This window comes from Pogoniulus pusillus, chromosome 13, assembly GCF_015220805.1.
Source record: "Pogoniulus pusillus isolate bPogPus1 chromosome 13, bPogPus1.pri, whole genome shotgun sequence".
In the NCBI taxonomy this organism is placed as follows: Eukaryota; Metazoa; Chordata; class Aves; order Piciformes; family Lybiidae; genus Pogoniulus; species Pogoniulus pusillus.
Window position 1 is genome coordinate 5050972 of NC_087276.1, and position 19980 is coordinate 5070951.

A 19980-nucleotide genomic window follows, 5' to 3' on the forward strand; every position below is an offset into this window, starting at 1 on the left:
CATTTCAGAGGAGCACGAAACAGATGAAAAACGGGGTAAAATTTATAAGCCTTCATCACGATTTTCAGATCAAAAAAATCAACCAAGCCAGCCATCTAATGAGAAGCCTCCATCCCTCTTAATGATAGAAACGAAAAAGCCTGTAAGTTTCTTATTTGAATGTTGACCCTATACTTGGAAAGTATTTAGAAGTGCTTAGGGAAGGGTGTGTGGTATTGCAGAGTAGTTCGATCTGCATTTATCACATGCTGAGAGAAGAGAAGTTTTGATTTGTTTAATCTCATGGCAAATAACAAGATGATGCAATGCAGAGGTCCAGTAGCCCTGTATTCAGCATGGTGCACCTCATACTGTGCTTTGGTTTGGCTCCTGTATGGTTTTACTCTTTTTCTACCAATTGAGACAGACTTCTCATGAATACAGATTTATTAACTGTTGCAATGTATTTCCAATCCCGAGGATTTGTGAAGTTCTAGAAGTAATTCTTGCTGCCATCTGCTTTTAGTATTTTGTAACTAAAAAAAAACCCCAAACCTTTCAATTTGTCCCAGGTTTTTCCTGGTGAGTTTTTCTATTTTTTATGGTGATGCTTGAAACTCCATGTAGCTCTCCTGAGTTGTTCCAAATAAGTTGCAGAGCAGCACCCTGGTTTTATTTAATTGGACTTCTGCATGGTTTGATATTTTTTGTTACTTTTTATGATGAAATCTCAATCTAATGGAAATATGAAAAACTTAACCTTCAAGTCAGATGATAGTTACATATGATTACTGTTACTATTGTATATGTGTAATGTGTAATTAATGTCTTAGATGTCTTTAAAATGTCTTATAATAGAGTTTACCATAATTTGTAAGCTGAAGTGAGAGATACATGGTATAGCCTGTTACAGTGGGAAATGAGACGTGATGTGATTTGATAGTTGTGGGTAATCCCATCCTAGCCTCCCTCCAGCTTTAAACAGAACTCAGATTTAGAATAGTGGTGTAATACTGGATGGCAGGTTTGATTTTCATCTTGTATAAAAGTCTACAGTTACAGAAATTAGTTGTGGCATTTTTTATTATGCTGAGCTCTTGTTTTGTCATATGCAAGTGTTTGTACTGTGAAAATATTAGCACTTCTCCAATTTGTCATAAATACTTACCAAGTAATGCAGTTTACTCACTTGCCCTGTCCAATGGTGATTGAAGATAATGAGGTAAAAATAATTTTATTTATTTGGCAGACCCTCCCCAAAAACAAAAACAAACAAACAACTTTGCCTGGGGTGAGTAGGAAGTCCAGTTTTTCCAAAGCTGTAGTGTGTAACACAATAAATATTTTGTATGTCTGCCTATTGGAAACGTTTTTCATTTAAATTTCATTATATAAAACAATGTTGTTGAAGAATTGTGATGGCTTCAAACTAGCACAAGAATTCACATGAATATAAAACAAAATGAGAATACAATATCCATATTCTTTGTCATTCAGGACTGTTTGTTTTTCTTCTAAGGATCTTGAACTGTTCAGGTTAGCTGTTTCTTCAGATCTGTATTCATATCTGAAGGAAGCAAGAGAAGAAAATTCTTTCCACAGAATATTTGTGGATAAAATAATTGACTATATATGTATATATGTAAAGTAATTTACATATATATGTGCACACATCAGTTTAATTAGAGCATGATGGTTTGCTAGGGATATAGCCAGCTTCAAAATTTCTAAGTGGAGCAAACTGACAGATACTTCCAATTTGTTATAGCCAGAGTAGAAAAATACATGTAATGAGAAATAACAAAATTTAGTTTAAGCTATCCTTCATTTTTCTAGTTTTGTGTTTGATAGTACTTGGTCATAATGTTTTCAAGTCTTATTTGTTTGTTGTGATTTTTTTTTTCTTTTCTTTTTTTTTCTCTTGTAGTCTACTTGGTTTGAAAGCTGTGGGTAAAATATGCATGGAGATTATGTAAAATTTTGTTCTATATATGATTTTTTTTTGTTTGATTTTATCTGCTCAAATGTTGGCTGATATATCTTTAATTTCAGCCTTTGAAGAAGGGAGAGAAGGAAAAGAAAAAGAGTAATTTGGAACTTTTTAAGGAAGAATTAAAGCAGTAAGTTTGACTAGTTTTTACTGGAGATAAAGAAGACATAATGGTTCTACCTTGTTCCCTTGGGTTCTACCTTGTTCCCTTGGGTTCTACCTTGTTCCCTTGGGTTCTACCTTGTTCCCTTGGGTTCTACCTTGTTCCCTTGGGTTCTACCTTGTTCCCTTGGGTTCTACCTTGTTCCCTTGGGTTCTACCTTGTTCCCTTGGGTTCTACCTTGTTCCCTTGGGTTCTACCTTGTTCCCTTGGGTTCTACCTTGTTCCCTTGGGTTCTACCTTGTTCCCTTGGGTTCTACCTTGTTCCCTTGGGTTCTACCTTGTTCCCTTGGGTTCTACCTTGTTCGTGAAAGGCTCGTGAAAGGCCTGGAACACAAACCCCATGAGGAGAGGCTGAGGGAGCTGGGGTTGTTTAGCCTGGAGAAGAGGAGGCTCAGGGGGGACCTCATTGCTGTCTACAACTACCTGAAGGCAGGTTGTAGCCAGGTGGGGGTTGGTCCCTTTTCCCAGATGACCAGCAATAGAACAAGGGGACACAGTCTCAAGTTGTGCCAGGGCAAGTATAGGCTGGATGTTAGGAGGAAGTTGTTGGTAGAGAGAGTGATTGGCATTGGAATGGGCTGCCCAGGGAGGTGGTGGAGTCACTGTGCCTGGAGGTGTTCAAGAAAAGACTGGATGAGGCATTTAGTGACGTGGTCTAGATGACTGTATAGGGCTAGGGGATAGGTTAGACTGGATAACCTCTGAGGTCTCTTCCTGCCTGGTTGATTCTATGATCTTCATATTTAAGGCTGAACTACACAGAATTTAGTAGTTACTTGTGTCTTCAGAGGTATAAACTGAGACAAGATCCTCTGTGCTCTAGCAATAGTCATATGAGGGTGTCTGCTATATGCTACAAGGTGTCAGCCTATATGAACAAATGTTTTAGTAAAGTTAGGAGAAGAAATAGAAATGAAGGAGTTGTGTGCATCATGAGAAGTCATCTGGTTGCATCTCTGGCATTTGGATATGGCATTCAGATCTCTTTTTCAGAGCACATTTCTTATTTCTGATCTTGTAATCTGGTTCTGAAACCAAGTCAATTTTGTTTGAGATTAAAATACTCTTGATGGTATCAGTGAGGTAGTATGCAGATGGTATAGTTCTGGTAGGTATATTCCAGTTGATGAAACAAAAATTCAGACATACCAGCCAATTGAAATTTTTTTTATTAGCCCAAGTGTTTAGCATTAAAAATTCTTCTAACTTGGAAGTGAATTGAAAACTTTAAGAGTAAAACCCTCAAAATGATACTGAGTTGTGACTTGTGTTAAACTTTTGCAGAATACAAGAGGAGCGTGATGAAAGACATAAAACAAAAGGTAGATTGAGTCGTTTTGAACCACCCCAGTCAGATTCAGATGGCCAGCGTCGCTCAAGTAAGTAGATGGGGGTTTTTATGCTTGCTTGAGGTGCAAAACTTGTAGCCTAAAGCATATCTATTTTTCTTTTATTTCTTCAGTGGATGCTCCTTCAAGAAGGAACAGATCGTCTGGTGGTAATATAGATTCTTTTCTTACTCAGTATAATGTTGTTACTTAAATGCATAGTAATGATTATAATGTCTTCTTTTCATTTTGTTTTTCTTCCATCATTGTAGTACTAGATGATTATGCACCAGGGTCACATGATGTTGGAGATCCAAGCACAACAAATTTGTATCTTGGAAACATTAATCCTCAAGTAAGTTTGGAGGCAAAGAACGGTGTGTAATATTGGCATGTTTGAGTCCAGCTAATTTTTTTTCCAGTGGTAATTTTCTCCCTCTTTTATTTTAAATCATACAGGTATATATATACCTATATGCTAGGTACAGTTGGTGACTGTAGAGACAGTATCTGTTTAAATCATAGAATGATAGAATTGTCAGGGCTGGAAGGGACCTCAGAGATCTAGTTCCAACTCCCCTGACACAGGCAAGGACACTTCACACTAGATCAGGTTACTCAGAGCCCCATGCAGCCTGGCCTTAAAACCTCCAGGGATGGGGCTTCTACCACTTCCCTGCTCTGTACATGATGTTGCAGAAGTCAAGGTTTTGACAGTCAGTTAGAAGATGCAAAAATGCTCAGTTGAAATAATTTCACTATGTAAATCTCCATGGAGGGTGGATCATATCTCAAAAATTGCAGTGTGCTCAGTTTTCAAACACTGTTTTTATGATATTTTTTTCCCTGATTAGATTGCACTGGGGAGGTACCAATGAATTGTTTTTCAGTAAACTCAGAAAATTAAGATCTTGACATTTGGACAGTAATATGAAGTAATATGAATGTAATATAAAGTAATATGAAAGAATATCTTTTGAAATACATTAGCAAGATGCTAATTTTTACCTTTATTTCATGTAGATGAATGAAGAGATGTTATGTCAAGAGTTTGGACGCTTTGGACCCTTAGCCAGTGTTAAAATTATGTGGCCAAGAACTGATGAAGAAAGAGCAAGAGAGAGAAATTGTGGCTTTGTTGCCTTTATGAATAGAAGAGATGCTGAAAGAGCATTAAAGAATTTAAATGGTAAATACATTTCTCATTTTGGAATTGTGGTTATCTGTGTAGGAATATTGAGCTTATCTGCAAATGTTTCTATCAGATTAGTGGTAGGTATGGTGTAACTCCAGCAGATAGTACACCGGCAGTGGTTTTAGTTCACCCTACCACAGCTGAATGTCATTTAACTATACCATGCATAAGGGCTGTTGGCTCTTTCTGTGGGTAAAGATGATGTGCACAGGATAAAAATCAGTAATTGGTGATAAATATCACAGTATCAGTATCACAGTATCAGTATCATCAGGGTTGGAAGAGACCTCACAGATCATCAAGTCCAACCCTTTACCACAGAGCTCAAGGCTAGACCATGGCACCAAGTGCCACGTCCAACCTTGCCTTAAATATGTGACATTCTTTGGAAAAATGGCTAAACTCCTGCTATTAAAGAGATAGCTTTAGTGTGCTAGACATGTAATTTTGCATATGGACAGTCTTGCCTAGCTCTTATATGAAAAAAAGATAAGGGACAAAAGGTAAATTGAGTGATGAAGAAAGAATAAAAATCAGCATCCCAGGCAAGAAGATTAAAAATTAAGAAAGTTGCTTCTTGCATAGCTTACTCTAGAATGGTCCTTTACTAGGTTTATACTGTTAAGTTCTATTTGGTTATTGCATAATTGAAAATCATTTACTACAAACAAAACATGTTGAAAAATTGAAGCACGGAAACATAATTGAAGAATTACCCTGTTCATTCTGATTTGCTGAGTTGATGATGAATTAAACAGCAACCCCCCAGCGAATCAATTAATTGTGTTCTTTAGTCTCCTGAACGGGTGCACAGGGGAAAAGCTTAATCAAATAGGCTTTCATTTGCATATGTCTGATAGGTATGATACTCTCTGCTTACACTGTTGAGCAGAGGAAACCAAATGTTGCCTTTAGAGAGAAAAATCTTGAGTAATGCAGGACCAATTTATAATGTCATGATGATTTGCTTTTCTTTTTTCTATTTTGTTCTTTTGTTTTCTTTCACTTCTCCAGGCAAGATGATCATGTCATTTGAAATGAAGCTAGGCTGGGGCAAAGCTGTACCTATACCACCACATCCAATATACATTCCGCCTTCTATGATGGAGCATACCCTCCCGCCTCCTCCGTCAGGACTGCCTTTTAATGCCCAGCCTAGGGAGAGGTTGAAAAATCCTAATGCTCCAATGTTACCACCACCCAAAAACAAGGAAGATTTTGAGAAGGTAACTTACAGTACCCTGGGCCATATCTCATTGTTAAATACTACATCTGTGACAGTATTTCAGTGGCTTCGTAGATTTGCATTGTTCAGGCTGACTTTGGCAGCCCTTAGTGTACAAGTTCACTGGCTCCCTGCTGTAGCCCAAGGGAACCGACTTAATTCCTGAAGCTCTTGCTTTATGTCTTTGTTAGGGTACAGTATATTCACTCTTGATTTATTTTAGTGCTGCTTTAAATCTGGCTATCATTTTCCTCCTCCAGGCTCCCTGGATATTTTTCTCCTACGTCCCCCCTTTTTGTTGGCTGCCAAATTGCAGTATCTAAATTGTTTTCTTTAGAGAAAATACTACATTTTAATTTGGGTAGCATTATTTTTACACTAGAGGAGTTGATATTTTGTGTAGAAGGTAATTAATCTGGACATTGAGTAAGTATTTTATGCTACTTATGGAGTCAGTTTTCAGATTTTTGTTTCTGGAATATTATCTGATAAAAGGGTAAGTATTTTGTAATCACAAACCAACTTGATTTACGTTTCTAAGAATTAGTTGGTTCTTTAAGGAGTGACACTTAAATGTTAGGGCTGATTTGGGTCTTTTGTTTGTTGTCTTTTTTTTTTTTGGTAAGACTTGGGAATAAAGTAATTCCAACGTGATCCAAGTCAAATAGTTTAGAATCTTTTCTTAAACTTAAGAACTCCTTTCTTAATAATATTCAGTGTAGTACCTATTCAGTTCATCAATGTACATTCTGACAGGAATGTTCTGATACTTTGCAATTAGTGAACCTTTATAGTTCACTGACACAACCATTTACATTTGTGTAATTGCTTAGTTATAACTTCGCAGCAGTGATTGCCTGCAAAACTTGTGATAGATGTGTAGTATTTTCATTGCATATGTATATTTTTGCTTGTTACTTGTTAACAATACTCACATATTCTATGTTTATTATCTGATGTGACTTCATATACAGACTCTGTCGCAAGCCATAGTCAAAGTGGTTATCCCAACAGAAAGGTACATGTTTTTCTTTATTATTACTGATCTAAATATAGCAAATTTCCCCTTCGGAATTTTAAAGAAAAATGGTGATGTTGAGGAAAAGGTAATGGCTTGACTGAGCAATAGTTTGTTTTTTTTTCATTGCTCTTGAAAGAAATGTGTGTGCTTTACAGTCTAATTATCTTTATTTCTTTTTCTTAAGATAGATTTAAATAGTTATCTTTTGAGATTAATTGCGAACAGTAGAAACAGTTGCAGGGTAATGAAACAGTTGCAGGGTAATGAAACAGTTGCAGGGTAATGAAACAGTTGCAGGGTAGTGTTGTGAGTGAACACTAGGGTGAAACTGATTGCCTTAGAGATAATGACATAAGTCTCTGTTAATTCCTAGCTAGAATGCAGCTGTATCCAGTGTGGTGGTGGTGTGGGGCTTTTTTCTTCACTTATTTTTTGGCCTTTTTGACTTAGAGAATTTGTAACTAATTCAGTTAAAAATCACTTGGGATTTCTGCTGTATTTTCTATTTTTTTTTTTAACATGCAACAGTTATTTTGGGACACTGAAAATGGTAGCTCTATATCTCAAGGGTCTTTCTGTAGTTTGGTTGCCATCAGTGCTCCTACCTTCACACTAGCCTAGGTACACTCTTGCTCAGTTAAGCTAAAACCTTTTCCCAAACATAGGAACACAACACTGTTTTAAAAGTAAATAAGCACAAAAGATTACCAAATTCTCTTTGACATTGGCCTTGGTGAGCAACACCAGCTGAACTGTCTGCGGCAGCGGGGGACCAGGAAAACATCATGGGATGGATTGGGAAAGTATACAGTTTTTGACCAGACATTGGTACGATCGGCTCCAATAAATGTGGTTTTATTATAACTGAAAAACTTTTTTTTTTTTCCTTTTTTTTTTTTTTTTTCTTTTTGTTGGCCAACTTACTCTAAATGACATTTAAAATAATGCACTTAAAACTATCATCCTTTTTTACTACACTGTTTTAATTGTCACAAAGTCCCTTTTTTCCTTTCTTTTTAAAACGTGTGTTTGGGGGGAAGAAAGAGATTTGTGAAGCTAGTTGTAGGAGTGTATTAAAGTATTTGTCAAATAGATGCTCAAATGCAGTAGTGGTTTTGATTGAAATTTGAAGACAGTACAGTTTTTGTTGGGTAGAGACGTGACTAATGAAGGGCGACTGGGAGTGTTGATTTGAGAAACGTCGAGTAGTAGAACAAGTACTTGTAAAACTGTACAGTGTTTACAGAGTAAATTAGCTTTCAGACAAAAACATTCCCCTTTTATTTACTGTAGCATTTTGAAAGCTCCTATGATAAGAAATGTTCATGTTAATTGAATTGTATTTGAAAATACTTCTCTTTTTTTCTTTCTGAGTACTTTCAAAGGTGGTAATGCCAGCTGCTAAGACTATTACACTGTGCATTATGTCCTGAAAAAAACTGAGTTCAGTGAGATAATACATTTAATTATTCTTCTTTTGAGAATTTTCAATAGTGATTTTAACACCTTTTCTTAGTATGTAGTAAATGGAGAGCTGTGAATATACACAATCAAGTCTTTTTCTGAGAAATTAACTTCCAAGTAGTCAGCCAGAACACATCTAACACCCTCTTTCAGATATGGGATGTGTGGAATCTTTTTTTCATAGATCTGAAGGCTGTCCAAAGCAGATGTCCTTGTTCAAGCATAATCTGCTCTTACACAACTTTATTGTACTCAATGAAAGAAAATTGGATGAAAGCCAACAACATGGTTCTGCAGGAAGCCAGAAATGATCACATTAAATTTGCCTTAAAATAAATGCATGGTGTAATAGCTTTACAGGCTTGAAAGTTCATTGTAATTTTGTTTCTCTTACTGATGTTTTCAAATACAATTAATATAACAAGAACAGTCTTGCTGTTTAGACTTTCAGAACACTGCTTTAAATAAAATGGCTACAGAAGTATTGGACTGTGTCCTCTTCACAATGTTTCTGGGATTATAAAAAGCAAACAGGAAAATTGAGTTGCAGGTAGCTGTCTGGGGGTTTTGTATAATATTTGAGCCAAATGTAGATTTAATGTTGTCTGGTATTAACCAGAACATTTGCTGAGTTTGCAGATGGCAGGGGCAGCATTTTATTACTATGATTTTAAGTTGAAAATCTTTTTATGATCTAGTACATTGTATCTGTGGCAGAACTTTGGATCCTCATGCTAGAAAATCACCTCATTACTAAGTAGTAGTATAAAATTCTGCAGCTTTTCATTGTACCAATTTTTAAATTTTAATAATAAAAAAAAAAGTACTAGAAGCAATATTTTTTTTTAACATAATGAAGACTGTTTAAGGAAATTTAAAAGTTGAGAAATTAGTTGATTTTTTTTTTCTTTGCTTGCATCACATTCAAAGGATATGTATATGTCTATGTAGGTAATCTACATTCGAAAATTTGGGACCCTGTTTCCAATAATTCCCCAAAGGTTGGAAACTGGTGCTTATGATTCTTTACAAAGCTTATTTGACTGTCTCCTGTTAGTGTGCTTCTAAGTTGCTCTGTGTTTTCAGATGTTGCACTTCACATCTGCTTCTTGCCTGCCTCAGGGTGCAGTGCTGAACGAAACAAATACAGATGATTTTTAAAGTGTTGTCATTAAAAAACCAAAATGGTGATTGATTCATTTGAGTTCATGAGAGAGCAAACACTGGATGGTATGACATGAAGTGATGGATAATTTTGTTCTATGCTAGTAGCTGAGTCTTGACCAAATAGGGATTATCTAAATTTAATAACATCCTTACCCTGTTTGGCATCAGGAAGGCTGTTGGCCTTTCATGTTTGAATCACTTGAAAGTTGAATGCGGTTTCCATTGAGTATTGTGTTTAATTTTGAGCGTAACATTCAGCCACTTGTTCTCCTGTCAAACTGTTGTGGATACTTCTGTCCTAATGCTAGACAATTGAGGTGAGGGCTTAGTTTTTGCTAGCTAATTGTACTTTGGTATTCAGTTGTCTTTTTTTATTGATAAGTACTGTTAAGCTTCTGTTAAGGAAGAGATGGTTGTAGGCTAAGCTGTGGAAATTCAGGAAAGAGCTGTCCTCTTAAATTCTTACTCCACCACTCCTAGGCATGTTTATACTTTAGAATGCCCGTGTCTTTGATGCAAGGCTATAATATGTTCCATATTACTTTATCTTCTACACAATTTTCTTAACAACACAGCAAAATAATCTCCTGCACAGTTGTAGTATCTTAGGTGGAGTGTAGTTTTATATAGTGTTAGGTCTGAATCAATTTTTCTTTAACTGTGTTGTTGTTGTAGGAATTTGCTCGCTTTGATACATCGAATGATAGAGTTTGTGGTACGGGAAGGGCCAATGTTTGAAGCCATGATCATGAACCGAGAAATCAACAATCCAATGTTCAGGTGATTATGACATGGATTCAGTTTGAAATTGCACTACCTGTTTTCACTGTTACTGGTGTCTTGCATTTCTGAAACACTAATAAGAGTTGGCACACTTTGGCTTACATTTATGTGCAGGTTTAAATGTCACAAATGCCTGTGCTGTCTTTTTATGAAGAATATGCTCTTTTTTATTCCAGTTGTTACTTTGAAAATACTACATATGCACTGTAAAATACATTTATATGGATATATAATTAATAAAACTACATTTAGCACCTACTTTTCTGAGGAATTCCAGATCATCAGTGGAAGCAGCAACAAAAATTTCTTAAAAAGAAAAAGTCCCCCCCAAAAGAGGCAGACCAGCTCAACCTAAAATCTAGTCTTTCTGGAGCCTGATTTTTAACCTTTAGCAAGACCTAGGGGCCCTTTTTCTTTGATGTCAATGCAGATAAGGTATAAATTTAGATGACATAGTGAAGCTGTCAGAATTCCCAACTCTTGTCATGAGTGGAATAAAAAAAGATCGATTTCCAAATACTCTGTGAAATGCAGTTTCTGAAATACTATTTCAGGGAAATACTAAGTGACCTTTTAAAAAGACAAAATACAGAGGTCAGAATATCTTGGCAGTTAAAAAATCAGCTGTTCTTTTTACCTTTTTTCTTGAACTTGTCAAGAGTGTTGGAAAACTTCAAGCCATGTATCATTTTATCTGAGCAGCCTAAACATGTAACTACTTGTTCTTACACCACTTGTGCTGAGCCTGCAGTTGTTCCAATATTAACTCTTTGTACTGGTGATTCTTATGCTTTACTGAGGGGCAGACCAGCCATTCTTTCTGCTTTTAACCTCTGAGAAATGCTGTGCCTTTGTAGAAGTCTGCTCTCTGCAGATTGCATACGTATGTGTGCGGGGCAACTTGTTCTGCACAGCTGTGCTGTAGGTGTATGTGTTTTGTAGCTATCTTGAGCTCACTCGGTAGCCAGCTTGGGATTCTAACCTGTCTGTGTCCATTTCTGGGCTCCTCAATTCAAGAGAGATGTTGAGGTGCTGGAACATGTCCAGAGAAGGGCGACGAAGCTGGTGAGGGGCCTGGAGCAGAGCCCTGTGAGGAGAGGCTGAGGGAGCTGGGGGTGTGCAGCCTGCAGCAGAGGAGGCTCAGGGCAGAGCTCATTGCTGTCTACAGCTACCTGAAGGAGGGCTGTAGCCAGGTGGGGTTGGTCTCTTCTTGCAGGCACCCAGCAACAGAACAAGGGGACACAGTCACAAGTTGTGGCAGAGGAGGTCTAGGCTGGATGTTAGGAGGGAGTTCTTCACAGAGAGAGTGATTGGCATTGGAATGGGCAGCCCAGGGAGGTGGTGGAGTCACCATCCCTAGAGCTGGGACACTTAGTGCCATGATCTAGTTGACTGGTTAGGGCTGGGTGCTAGGTTGGCCTGGATGATCTTGGAGGTCTCTTCCAACCTGGTTGATTCTATGATTCTATGATTTATTTATTTATTTGAATTTGCTTTAGCTAAATAATTTGTAATATATTTTGTTTCTTTTCTTTGCTTTTTGGTTTAGGTTTTTATTTGAAAACCAGACTCCAGCCCATGTGTATTATAGATGGAAGCTCTACTCAATTCTTCAGGCAAGTAGAATTTTAGTGACAATTCCTGACTTCAAACATAATGAAGTAACAGAGCACCAAAACAAAAATGGTGGGTTGTTTTTTTTTTGCAGGGAGATGCTCCAACCAAGTGGAGGACAGAAGATTTCCGAATGTTCAAGAATGGATCCTTTTGGAGGCCACCACCGTTGAACCCATACCTGCATGGGATGTCAGAAGAGCAAGAAACAGAAGCGTTTGTGGAGGAAACGAACAAGAAGGGTGCACTTAAGGAAGAGTATGAACTTCCATCAATTTGTAATGCTGTTTTAACTGTGCATATTGTTGGATTTGTGGCTGTTGTGCTTTTGTAGTTAGGTCGCCCCTAAGATGTTACCATGTCGGTGGTAGTATTACTTAGAAGCTCTCTTAACCTCAGTGCTTTCCAGTTAGTGCTTTTTTTTAATTGTATTTAGTGCTAAAAATAAGTTTTGGATTTGATTAGATTTGTCATCATTACACACTGAGTCGTTTCAATCCAATTGTTAACCCTTCATTTGAAGGACATTGGGAAGATGAGAGTTTTTGCCTGTTTTCTGTGTCTATCTGTTGGTGGGGGTGTGTAGTACCTTTCTCAACATCATTATGGTCTCAAGAACTAAACAATATTCTTAAATTTGCTGGTGTGTTCACCAGAAATTAAAATTGAGAGCAGTTATAGATAAGCAGTCAGAGGCAGATTAGAGTTCCTTGCTGTGCATTCTAAGTGTCTTGGGGATGAGGATGGTAGTGGAAATAAAGACAGGATTCTCTTAACTTTCCTATTACTGTTCCAAGTGTGTTCTTGGCATGTGAATTTTTTTGTTGTTTTATTCTTTTCATCCTAGTAAGACATGACTCATGGTTCTGGAGGTTTTAATGCATAATTTATTTATTATATCTTCTTTCTGAAAGGCTCCAAAAATACTCTCCTAACAGTGTTTTCTATGTATGGTGGGCAAGGAAAACCTGAAATGATTCCTTCATACTAATTTTCTGAATCTAATGTTTCTTCTTCTATAGCAAAAATTACTTGCATGCTTTAGATCTGTCTGTTTTGATTTGGGCTTAAACTAAACTCAAAGATAATCATAGAATTATAGAATAAACCAGGTTGGAAGAGACCTCCAAGATCATGCAGTCCAACCAAGCACCCAGCCCTATCCAGTCAACTAGACCATGGCACTAAGTGCCTCATCCAGGCTTGGCTTCAACACCTCCAGGGATGGTGACTCCACCACCTCCCTGAGCAGCCCATTCCAATGGCAAATCACTCTTTCTCTAAAGAACTTCCTCCTAACATACAGCCTATAATTACTTTATTAGAGATACTGATCTGCTGCATTAGGCATTTTTGAATTAATTTTCCCTTGTTTCTGTATGTAATCCAGATGTGAGTGGGAATCTTTTTGCACTTTTTATGTAATATGGATGCATATGTTCATAAACAGCTGAGGGAGCTGGGGTTGTCCAGACTGGAGAAGAGGAGGCTCAGGGATGACCTCATTGCTGTCTACAGCCACCTGAAGGGAGGCTGTAGCCAGGTGGGGGTTGGCCTCTTCTGCCAGGCAACCAGCAACAGAAGAAGGGGACACAGTCTCAAGTTGTGCCAGGGGAGGTATAGGCTTGATATAAGGAGGAACTGTTTCACAGAGAGAGTGATTGGCATTGGAATGGGCTGCCCAGGGAGGTGGTGGAGTTGCCATCCCTAGAGCTGTTCAAGACTGGCTGGGGCACTTAATGTCATGGTCTAACTGATTGGCTAGGGCTGGGTGCTAGACTGGATTGGATGATCTTGGAGGTCTCTTCCAACCTGATTAATTCTATGAATCTATCAAACAACTGAAAAAATCAACAGAATTGCTTTTGTTCCAATGATGGAAAAAATCCCTACAGCATTGGTAATTTTATACTGAAAGTGTTACAATTCCTGGTATTTCAGGCAGAGGGACAAATTAGAGGAAATTCTGCGTGGGTTAACTCCTCGGAAGAACGATATTGGCGATGCGATGGTTTTCTGTCTAAATAACGCGGAGGCTGCTGAAGAAATTGTAGACTGCATTACGGAGTCGTTGTCCATTCTGAAGACTCCTCTTCCAAAGAAGGTGTGGTGATTTTATATAACCTTATATTGTGGGGCAAGAGCTCACTGAGCAGCACACATAAAATTTACAAGTGGTGTAAGTTTCAGGTAGCGTGGAAGTTTCATATTAAATCACGGGCAGAAATTCAAGTATGCTGTTTTCCTGGGGGATTTTGTTACATAGTTTTGTTCTTTCTGAACCCACTTTTGAATAATGTTCCACCTGGCTGTGAAGTGCCAAAAAAAGAGCAGAATGGCATCTTCAGATAAGGGAATAAAACTTGGAATGCCATGGACTGCCCTTTGCAATGTAGTATTACAGCAGCTAGTACCCTGTAGCATCAGGGGATGCATTGCATCTCAGCATGTTTGTTAATAATATGACTGTGTTCTAATTTGATACTTCTAGATAGTTTCAATGCCATGGGTATCAGAAGAGATGGAGAGAAAGCCTGATGCAAGCCAATCAATCCAATCCATTTACTGCATTCCAAACATGTGTTTTTATACCTTTCATCAGAAGGCTATAAATTGTATTAAACTGTAATTGGTTAGATGTACTTGTGTTAGAAATTACATACTAATTGGTGTAGAAATTCATCATATTTTCTCAGCAACACATGCATTGTGTCTAAGCAATCTAAATCAGCAGAGATAGGCAAAAACCACAGGCTCCAGCCTTATGTTTGTTTGTATTTGTTACACCATTCTCTAAGGTCATTCCAACCTTCCACTTTATCTCAACGCAGCACTTACTGAGCTCGTGCACTCTCGCCTGTCCATGGCTTATGTTCACAGTATCATCAAGGTTGGAAGAGACCTCATAGATCATCAAGTCCAACCCTTTACCACAGAGCTCAAGGCTAGACCATGGCACCAAGTGCCACGTCCAATCCTGCCTTGAACAGCTCCAGGGATGGCGACTCCACCACCTCCCCGGGCAGCCCATTCCAGTGTCCAATGACTCTCTCAGGGAAGAACTTTCTCCTCACCTCAAGCCTAAATTTCCCCTGGCGTAGCTTGAGGCTGTGTCCTCTTGTTCTGGTGCTGGCCACCTGAGAGAAGAGAGCAACCTCCTCCTGGCCACAACCTCCCCTCAGGCAGTTGTAGACAGCAATAAGGTCTCCCCTGAGCCTCCTCTTCTCCAGGCTAACCAATCCCAGCTCCCTCAGCCTCTCCTCGTAGGGCTGTGCTCAAGGCCTCTCCCCAGCCTCGTCGCCCTTCTCTGGACACGCTCAAGCATCTCAATGTCCCTCCTAAACTGGGGGGCCCAGAACTGAACACAGTACTCAAGATGTGGTCTAAGCAGTGCGGAGTACAGGGGCAGAATGACCTCCCTGCTCCTGCTGACCACACCATTCCTGATGCAGGCCAGGATGCCACTGGCTCTCTTGGCCACCTGGGCACACTGATGGCTCATGTTCAGGCGGGTATCAATCAGCACCCCCAGATCCCTCTCTGTTTGGCTGCTCTCCAGAAAGGGATCTAGAAACACAGTTCCAGTGTTTCAATTTCCAGTAGCTATGCCATTCCAACATTTCTATAGAATCACTACATTTACTATTACTATACCCAACATTTCAACTGTCTTGTGTTCTTTCTGGGCAAATGCATGCATTTTCAAGGCAATTGAAACTCTGGAGTTATCTTTGTTTGGACCTTCTTTATTGTAGATTGCAAGATTATATCTCGTGTCGGATGTGTTGTACAACTCTTCAGCTAAAGTTGCCAATGCTTCCTACTATAGAAAATTGTAAGTACAGTATTTTAGGTGATTGATGATTAAAACAATTAAAACATCCTTACATTCAGTTTTGTACATCCCTGGATAGAAGTGGTTGTATAGAAATTTACGCTTATCCTGTAAGTGTACTGTTACAACACTTGCAATACTTATGTCTCTTTGCATCTCAGTGTGTAGGGTTGCAAAAGGAAGTGTATATCCCCTATGCAAGGGGACTGCTTGCGTGGAACCTCATCTAAGTGAAAGTTACTCAACTGCCTTTTGCAGAAAGGGAGCCTATAGGTAGTATTCAGGATAGGATACAGCACATAATCCATGTGAAGAAGTCAATTTTTGAGATAGATTTTTGGTTTTGAGGTACTGAGCAGAATTCAGGAAAAATATCCAAGGATCTAACACAGATTCTCTGTGATCTGTGTTAGATAGTATTGTCCTGCTCTGGCAGAGGGGGTTGGACTCAATGATCTACTTGGATCCCTTCCAACCCCTAACATCCTGTGATCCTGTGAGAGTACCTTTGTCCTCTTGAGATATTTGATTGTGTCTATTTCCTGGAATCTCCCTGATATTTTGATAGTGTGGTGGGGAATATTCAGCATGTTACCAAATGAGTGACTGCAAATGACATTTTCTTGTTGCAGTGTCATTGCTGTGCCAGTTTACTTCTTGCACATTGAGAGAAGCTCAAGAGATACTAGGCAGCTGTTACTCCCTGTGCTTTCATTGAGGGCCTCATTGAGTAGATCAAGAAAAAATGTAACCAAGATTTTTTTAATAATAGAAATTTAATTTTGAGACAATTCTTTCATTGGTAAAACTCCTTTTTATCCTCCTCCAGTCTTTCCAGGCTGTATCAAGGGACTGCAGCAGATGTGAAGATCTACCTTCACAGTTCTGTTGCTGTCCAAGGTGTTTTAATATGTAGTAATCATATTTGCTTTATAGTTCAGTTCATGGCTACTATAGGGATCAGAACCTTGTGCCTTTGAATCCTGTGTCCCAGGTATTTTCATGAATTATGTATGTCCAGAAAACATATATTACAAAGTTTAACTTAAGAAATGTATGTTTAATTCTAGTTTTGAAACAAAATTATGTCAGATATTCTCTGATCTCAATGCTACTTACCGTACAATACAAGGCCATTTACAGTCTGAAAATTTCAAGGTATGTATTTCATTGTTCTTTATGTGATATAAAAGTCAAATAAGTAAATATTCCTGCACAAGTAGGGGACTTAGACTTCAAGCTTCCTAGTTAAGCTTTTCTTTTTTTTTTCCATGATCATTTCTTTTTTTTTTTTGTAAATACAAATTAAGTCTACTCTCTTGCAAAGGTAGCTTTGAAATTAAGGAAGAAAATCAGCATCTTGCAGCCTAAGTGTAGTGGTAGATCTGTAGTTGTAGAGTTGAGATAATACCTATCTAGCACTTCATTACAAATAAGGCTTTTTGGCTTTCTGATTATTTTTGGACCACCTATATCTCGGTTTCAAACCCAAATTTGGGCAGCTCAGTGTGGAAAGAAGCTGCTTGGATATAACAGCATACTTTTAATCGTTTCTGTGGTAGACTTTGTTTTTTGAGGTCTCCTAACAGTCTAACAATAGGTAGTTGTGAGTGATTTTTGAGATACAGTGCTCTCTACTTGTCACCATTCTCATGCTCTCATGCTCAGCCTATCTTTTTCTCTGCTGATGGTGGGCTTTTATCATTTTTTCTGTTTAAATCATAAGCTTTAAATACAAGGCCTCCAGTATAGGTACTTCTTCTGTATTAAGGTCTTGATCCTGCTTGTCCTACCTTTGCTGCTTTCGGTTGCACTAGATTGAGAGTCAGTTTTAGTTACCTGCTGTTTTTGTTTATTAAATTATATGATAAAGACAAGGAGTAGAATTACAGTTTCATTTTTTTTGCATCTACATCTCTAGCTACATTCAATGTGTCTAGCTTGAGCTGAATCCTATCATTTCAATATACTTAAAAAAATGAAAGTAGGAACCCAGAGTTAATTGCAGTTATTTTGTAGGGGAAGGCTGTTTTCTGTTATGTTTAGTAGAGGAACCTGCTTCATACATCTGGGCAGAATGCAGCTTACTATTGGTACAAAAACTGTGAACAGCTGAAATGGATAATGCAACAGGAATTTGAAAAGAAAATGAAACCAAGTGAGGTTTAAAAAGAAAAATAGTTCCTATATACATAGTTTTTCAACATTATTAGTCTTGCCCAGCTTAGTGCCATTGTAATATACTCTGGTATGGAACTAGTTAGGAGTGGCTGTCTACAGCAATAGTTCTCTGTGTGTTTCCAATCACTTAGAAGTTCTTAATTCAAAATTTATTGGCATAGTGGTTTTTTTTTTGCTCTTCCCTTTAGCAACGGGTCATGACGTGCTTCCGGGCATGGGAAGACTGGGCAATCTATCCAGAACCATTTCTCATCAAGCTACAGAATATTTTCTTGGGGCTTGTAAATATCATGGAAGATAAAGAAACAGAGGTAAGTGACCCTGGTAGTGATGCTAGCAAAAGGTGAGCCAAAGCATGTATATATAAAATAGGTTTAGCAAGGATTATTTTGATGTTTCCAGAGGAGTAAAATAAGGGCTTTCTTCTCTCTGACTCCTGACTCTTTGATATAGGTGTATTGGATATTTTCAAATGCAAATATAGTTTAGTTTGTTTATGCATTCGTTGCTTGTAGATTAGGTGCTGTGATGGAGTTACATGGTGAAACCATCTCAGAGCACAGAGAAGTGCACAATGACATGTATTTCCTTTGTATTGGAAACACTCTGTGGTATCTGTCTGTAGATTTTGAGTTAGAATTTTGGGCATTAGGTTTAATCTCTGACAGATCTAAGTAGCTAGGCATCTAACTACCTGAATTTGAGTTTTGCAAGTGTCACTCTTGGATGTGATAGAGCCATCAACTCTTAGTTTGAGAAGAAGGTTATGAGAGATCATTTACACTGGTGATGTTTAGGTTTTGCTGTATTGTGCTGGAGTAGTATGTTGTTAACTTTCTAATTAAGATACAGCATTTAAAGAGATCTTTCTTTAGAGAGGTTATTTTAAATAGGTTGTGCAGTGAGTTTTAGTTATTGAATAGTACATTCAATAGACATGTAAAAATTGCAGTATTTTGAAGCTCTGTGCTTAAAAAGCTAAGAATACCATTAATACTGAATGTGTACTGATCTGTTAAGAGATCAGTAGAGATCTGTTAAGAGAATTAGAGATTCCTAAGAGAATCAAGACAGTGGACACTAATAAATGGATATTTCTATAGGATAAGTTCATTTTTTAACTCTCTGAAAGCACACTTAGGTTTAGGTTGGAAGGGACCTCAAGGATCATGCAGTTCCAACCCCCTGCCATAGGCAAGGACATCAGGAAGGAGACCAATGTATTTCCCTTAGCAGCAGAGCAGGGTGAAAGTGCAGCTATGAAGGACAGTGCTTATGTCTAACATCTTGGGATATGTAGATGTATTTATCATTAAATGTGTGGTCCTGTGAAATAGTTGATTTCTGCCAGTTGTTCAGACTACTGATTCTCAGGGAATCTTCTATATGCAGTAAGTATAGAATCATAGAATCAACCAGGTTGGAAGAGACCTCCAAGATCATCCAGTCCAACCTAGCACCCAGCCCTATCCAATCAACTAGACCATGGCACTAAGTGCCTCATCCAGTCTTTTCTTGAAGACCCCCAGGGACGGTGCCTCCACCACCTCCCTGGGCAGCCCATTCCAATGGGAAATCACTCTCTCTGTGAAGAACTTCTTCCTAATATCCAGCCTATACCTACCCTGGCACAACTTGAGACTGTGTCCCCTTGTTCTATTGCTGGTTACCTGGGAGAAGAGGCCACCCCCCACCTGGCTACAATGTCCCTTCAGGTAGTTGTAGACAGTAATAAGATCACCCCTGAGCCTCCTCTTCTCCAGGCTAAACAGGCCCAGCTCCCTCAACCTCTCCTCATAGGGTTTGTGTTCCAGGCCCCTCACCAGCTTCGTTGCCCTTCTCTGGACATGTTCCAGCACCTCAACATGATTCATTTCACTGTAAAAGGCTCATTTCAAGCTAAATCTCAGCTTAATAAAACTTCTTTTAAATGTAGCTATTGCAAAGCTTCTGGGATGTTGTGTGCAGATTGCAAGTTCTTGCTTAGAATTTTGGATGGGAGGATGTTGCCATGTTTTCCCTCTGCAATAAGTAG

General features: G+C 38.4%; 1 protein-coding gene across 2 annotated transcripts in view; it reads left to right on the forward strand.

Annotated features, from left to right (window-relative positions):
* Positions 1-19980, forward strand: part of U2SURP (U2 snRNP associated SURP domain containing) — a 50682-nt gene that overhangs the window by 14846 nt on the left and 15856 nt on the right. Inside the window, exons 5-19 of one of the 2 annotated variants that reach the window (XM_064152828.1) lie at positions 9-142; positions 2032-2099; positions 3417-3511; positions 3595-3630; positions 3733-3815; positions 4484-4649; positions 5670-5881; positions 6855-6898; positions 10208-10312; positions 11865-11931; positions 12024-12187; positions 13871-14033; positions 15685-15764; positions 16835-16922; positions 18134-18256. In XM_064152828.1, coding sequence (XP_064008898.1) covers positions 9-142; positions 2032-2099; positions 3417-3511; positions 3595-3630; positions 3733-3815; positions 4484-4649; positions 5670-5881; positions 6855-6898; positions 10208-10312; positions 11865-11931; positions 12024-12187; positions 13871-14033; positions 15685-15764; positions 16835-16922; positions 18134-18256 — 1628 coding nt within the window. Of the gene's footprint in view, positions 1-8; positions 143-2031; positions 2100-3416; positions 3512-3594; positions 3631-3732; positions 3816-4483; positions 4650-5669; positions 5882-6854; positions 6899-10207; positions 10313-11864; positions 11932-12023; positions 12188-13870; positions 14034-15684; positions 15765-16834; positions 16923-18133; positions 18257-19980 lie in introns of those variants that run through there. The other variant, XM_064152829.1, reaches the window with a different exon arrangement.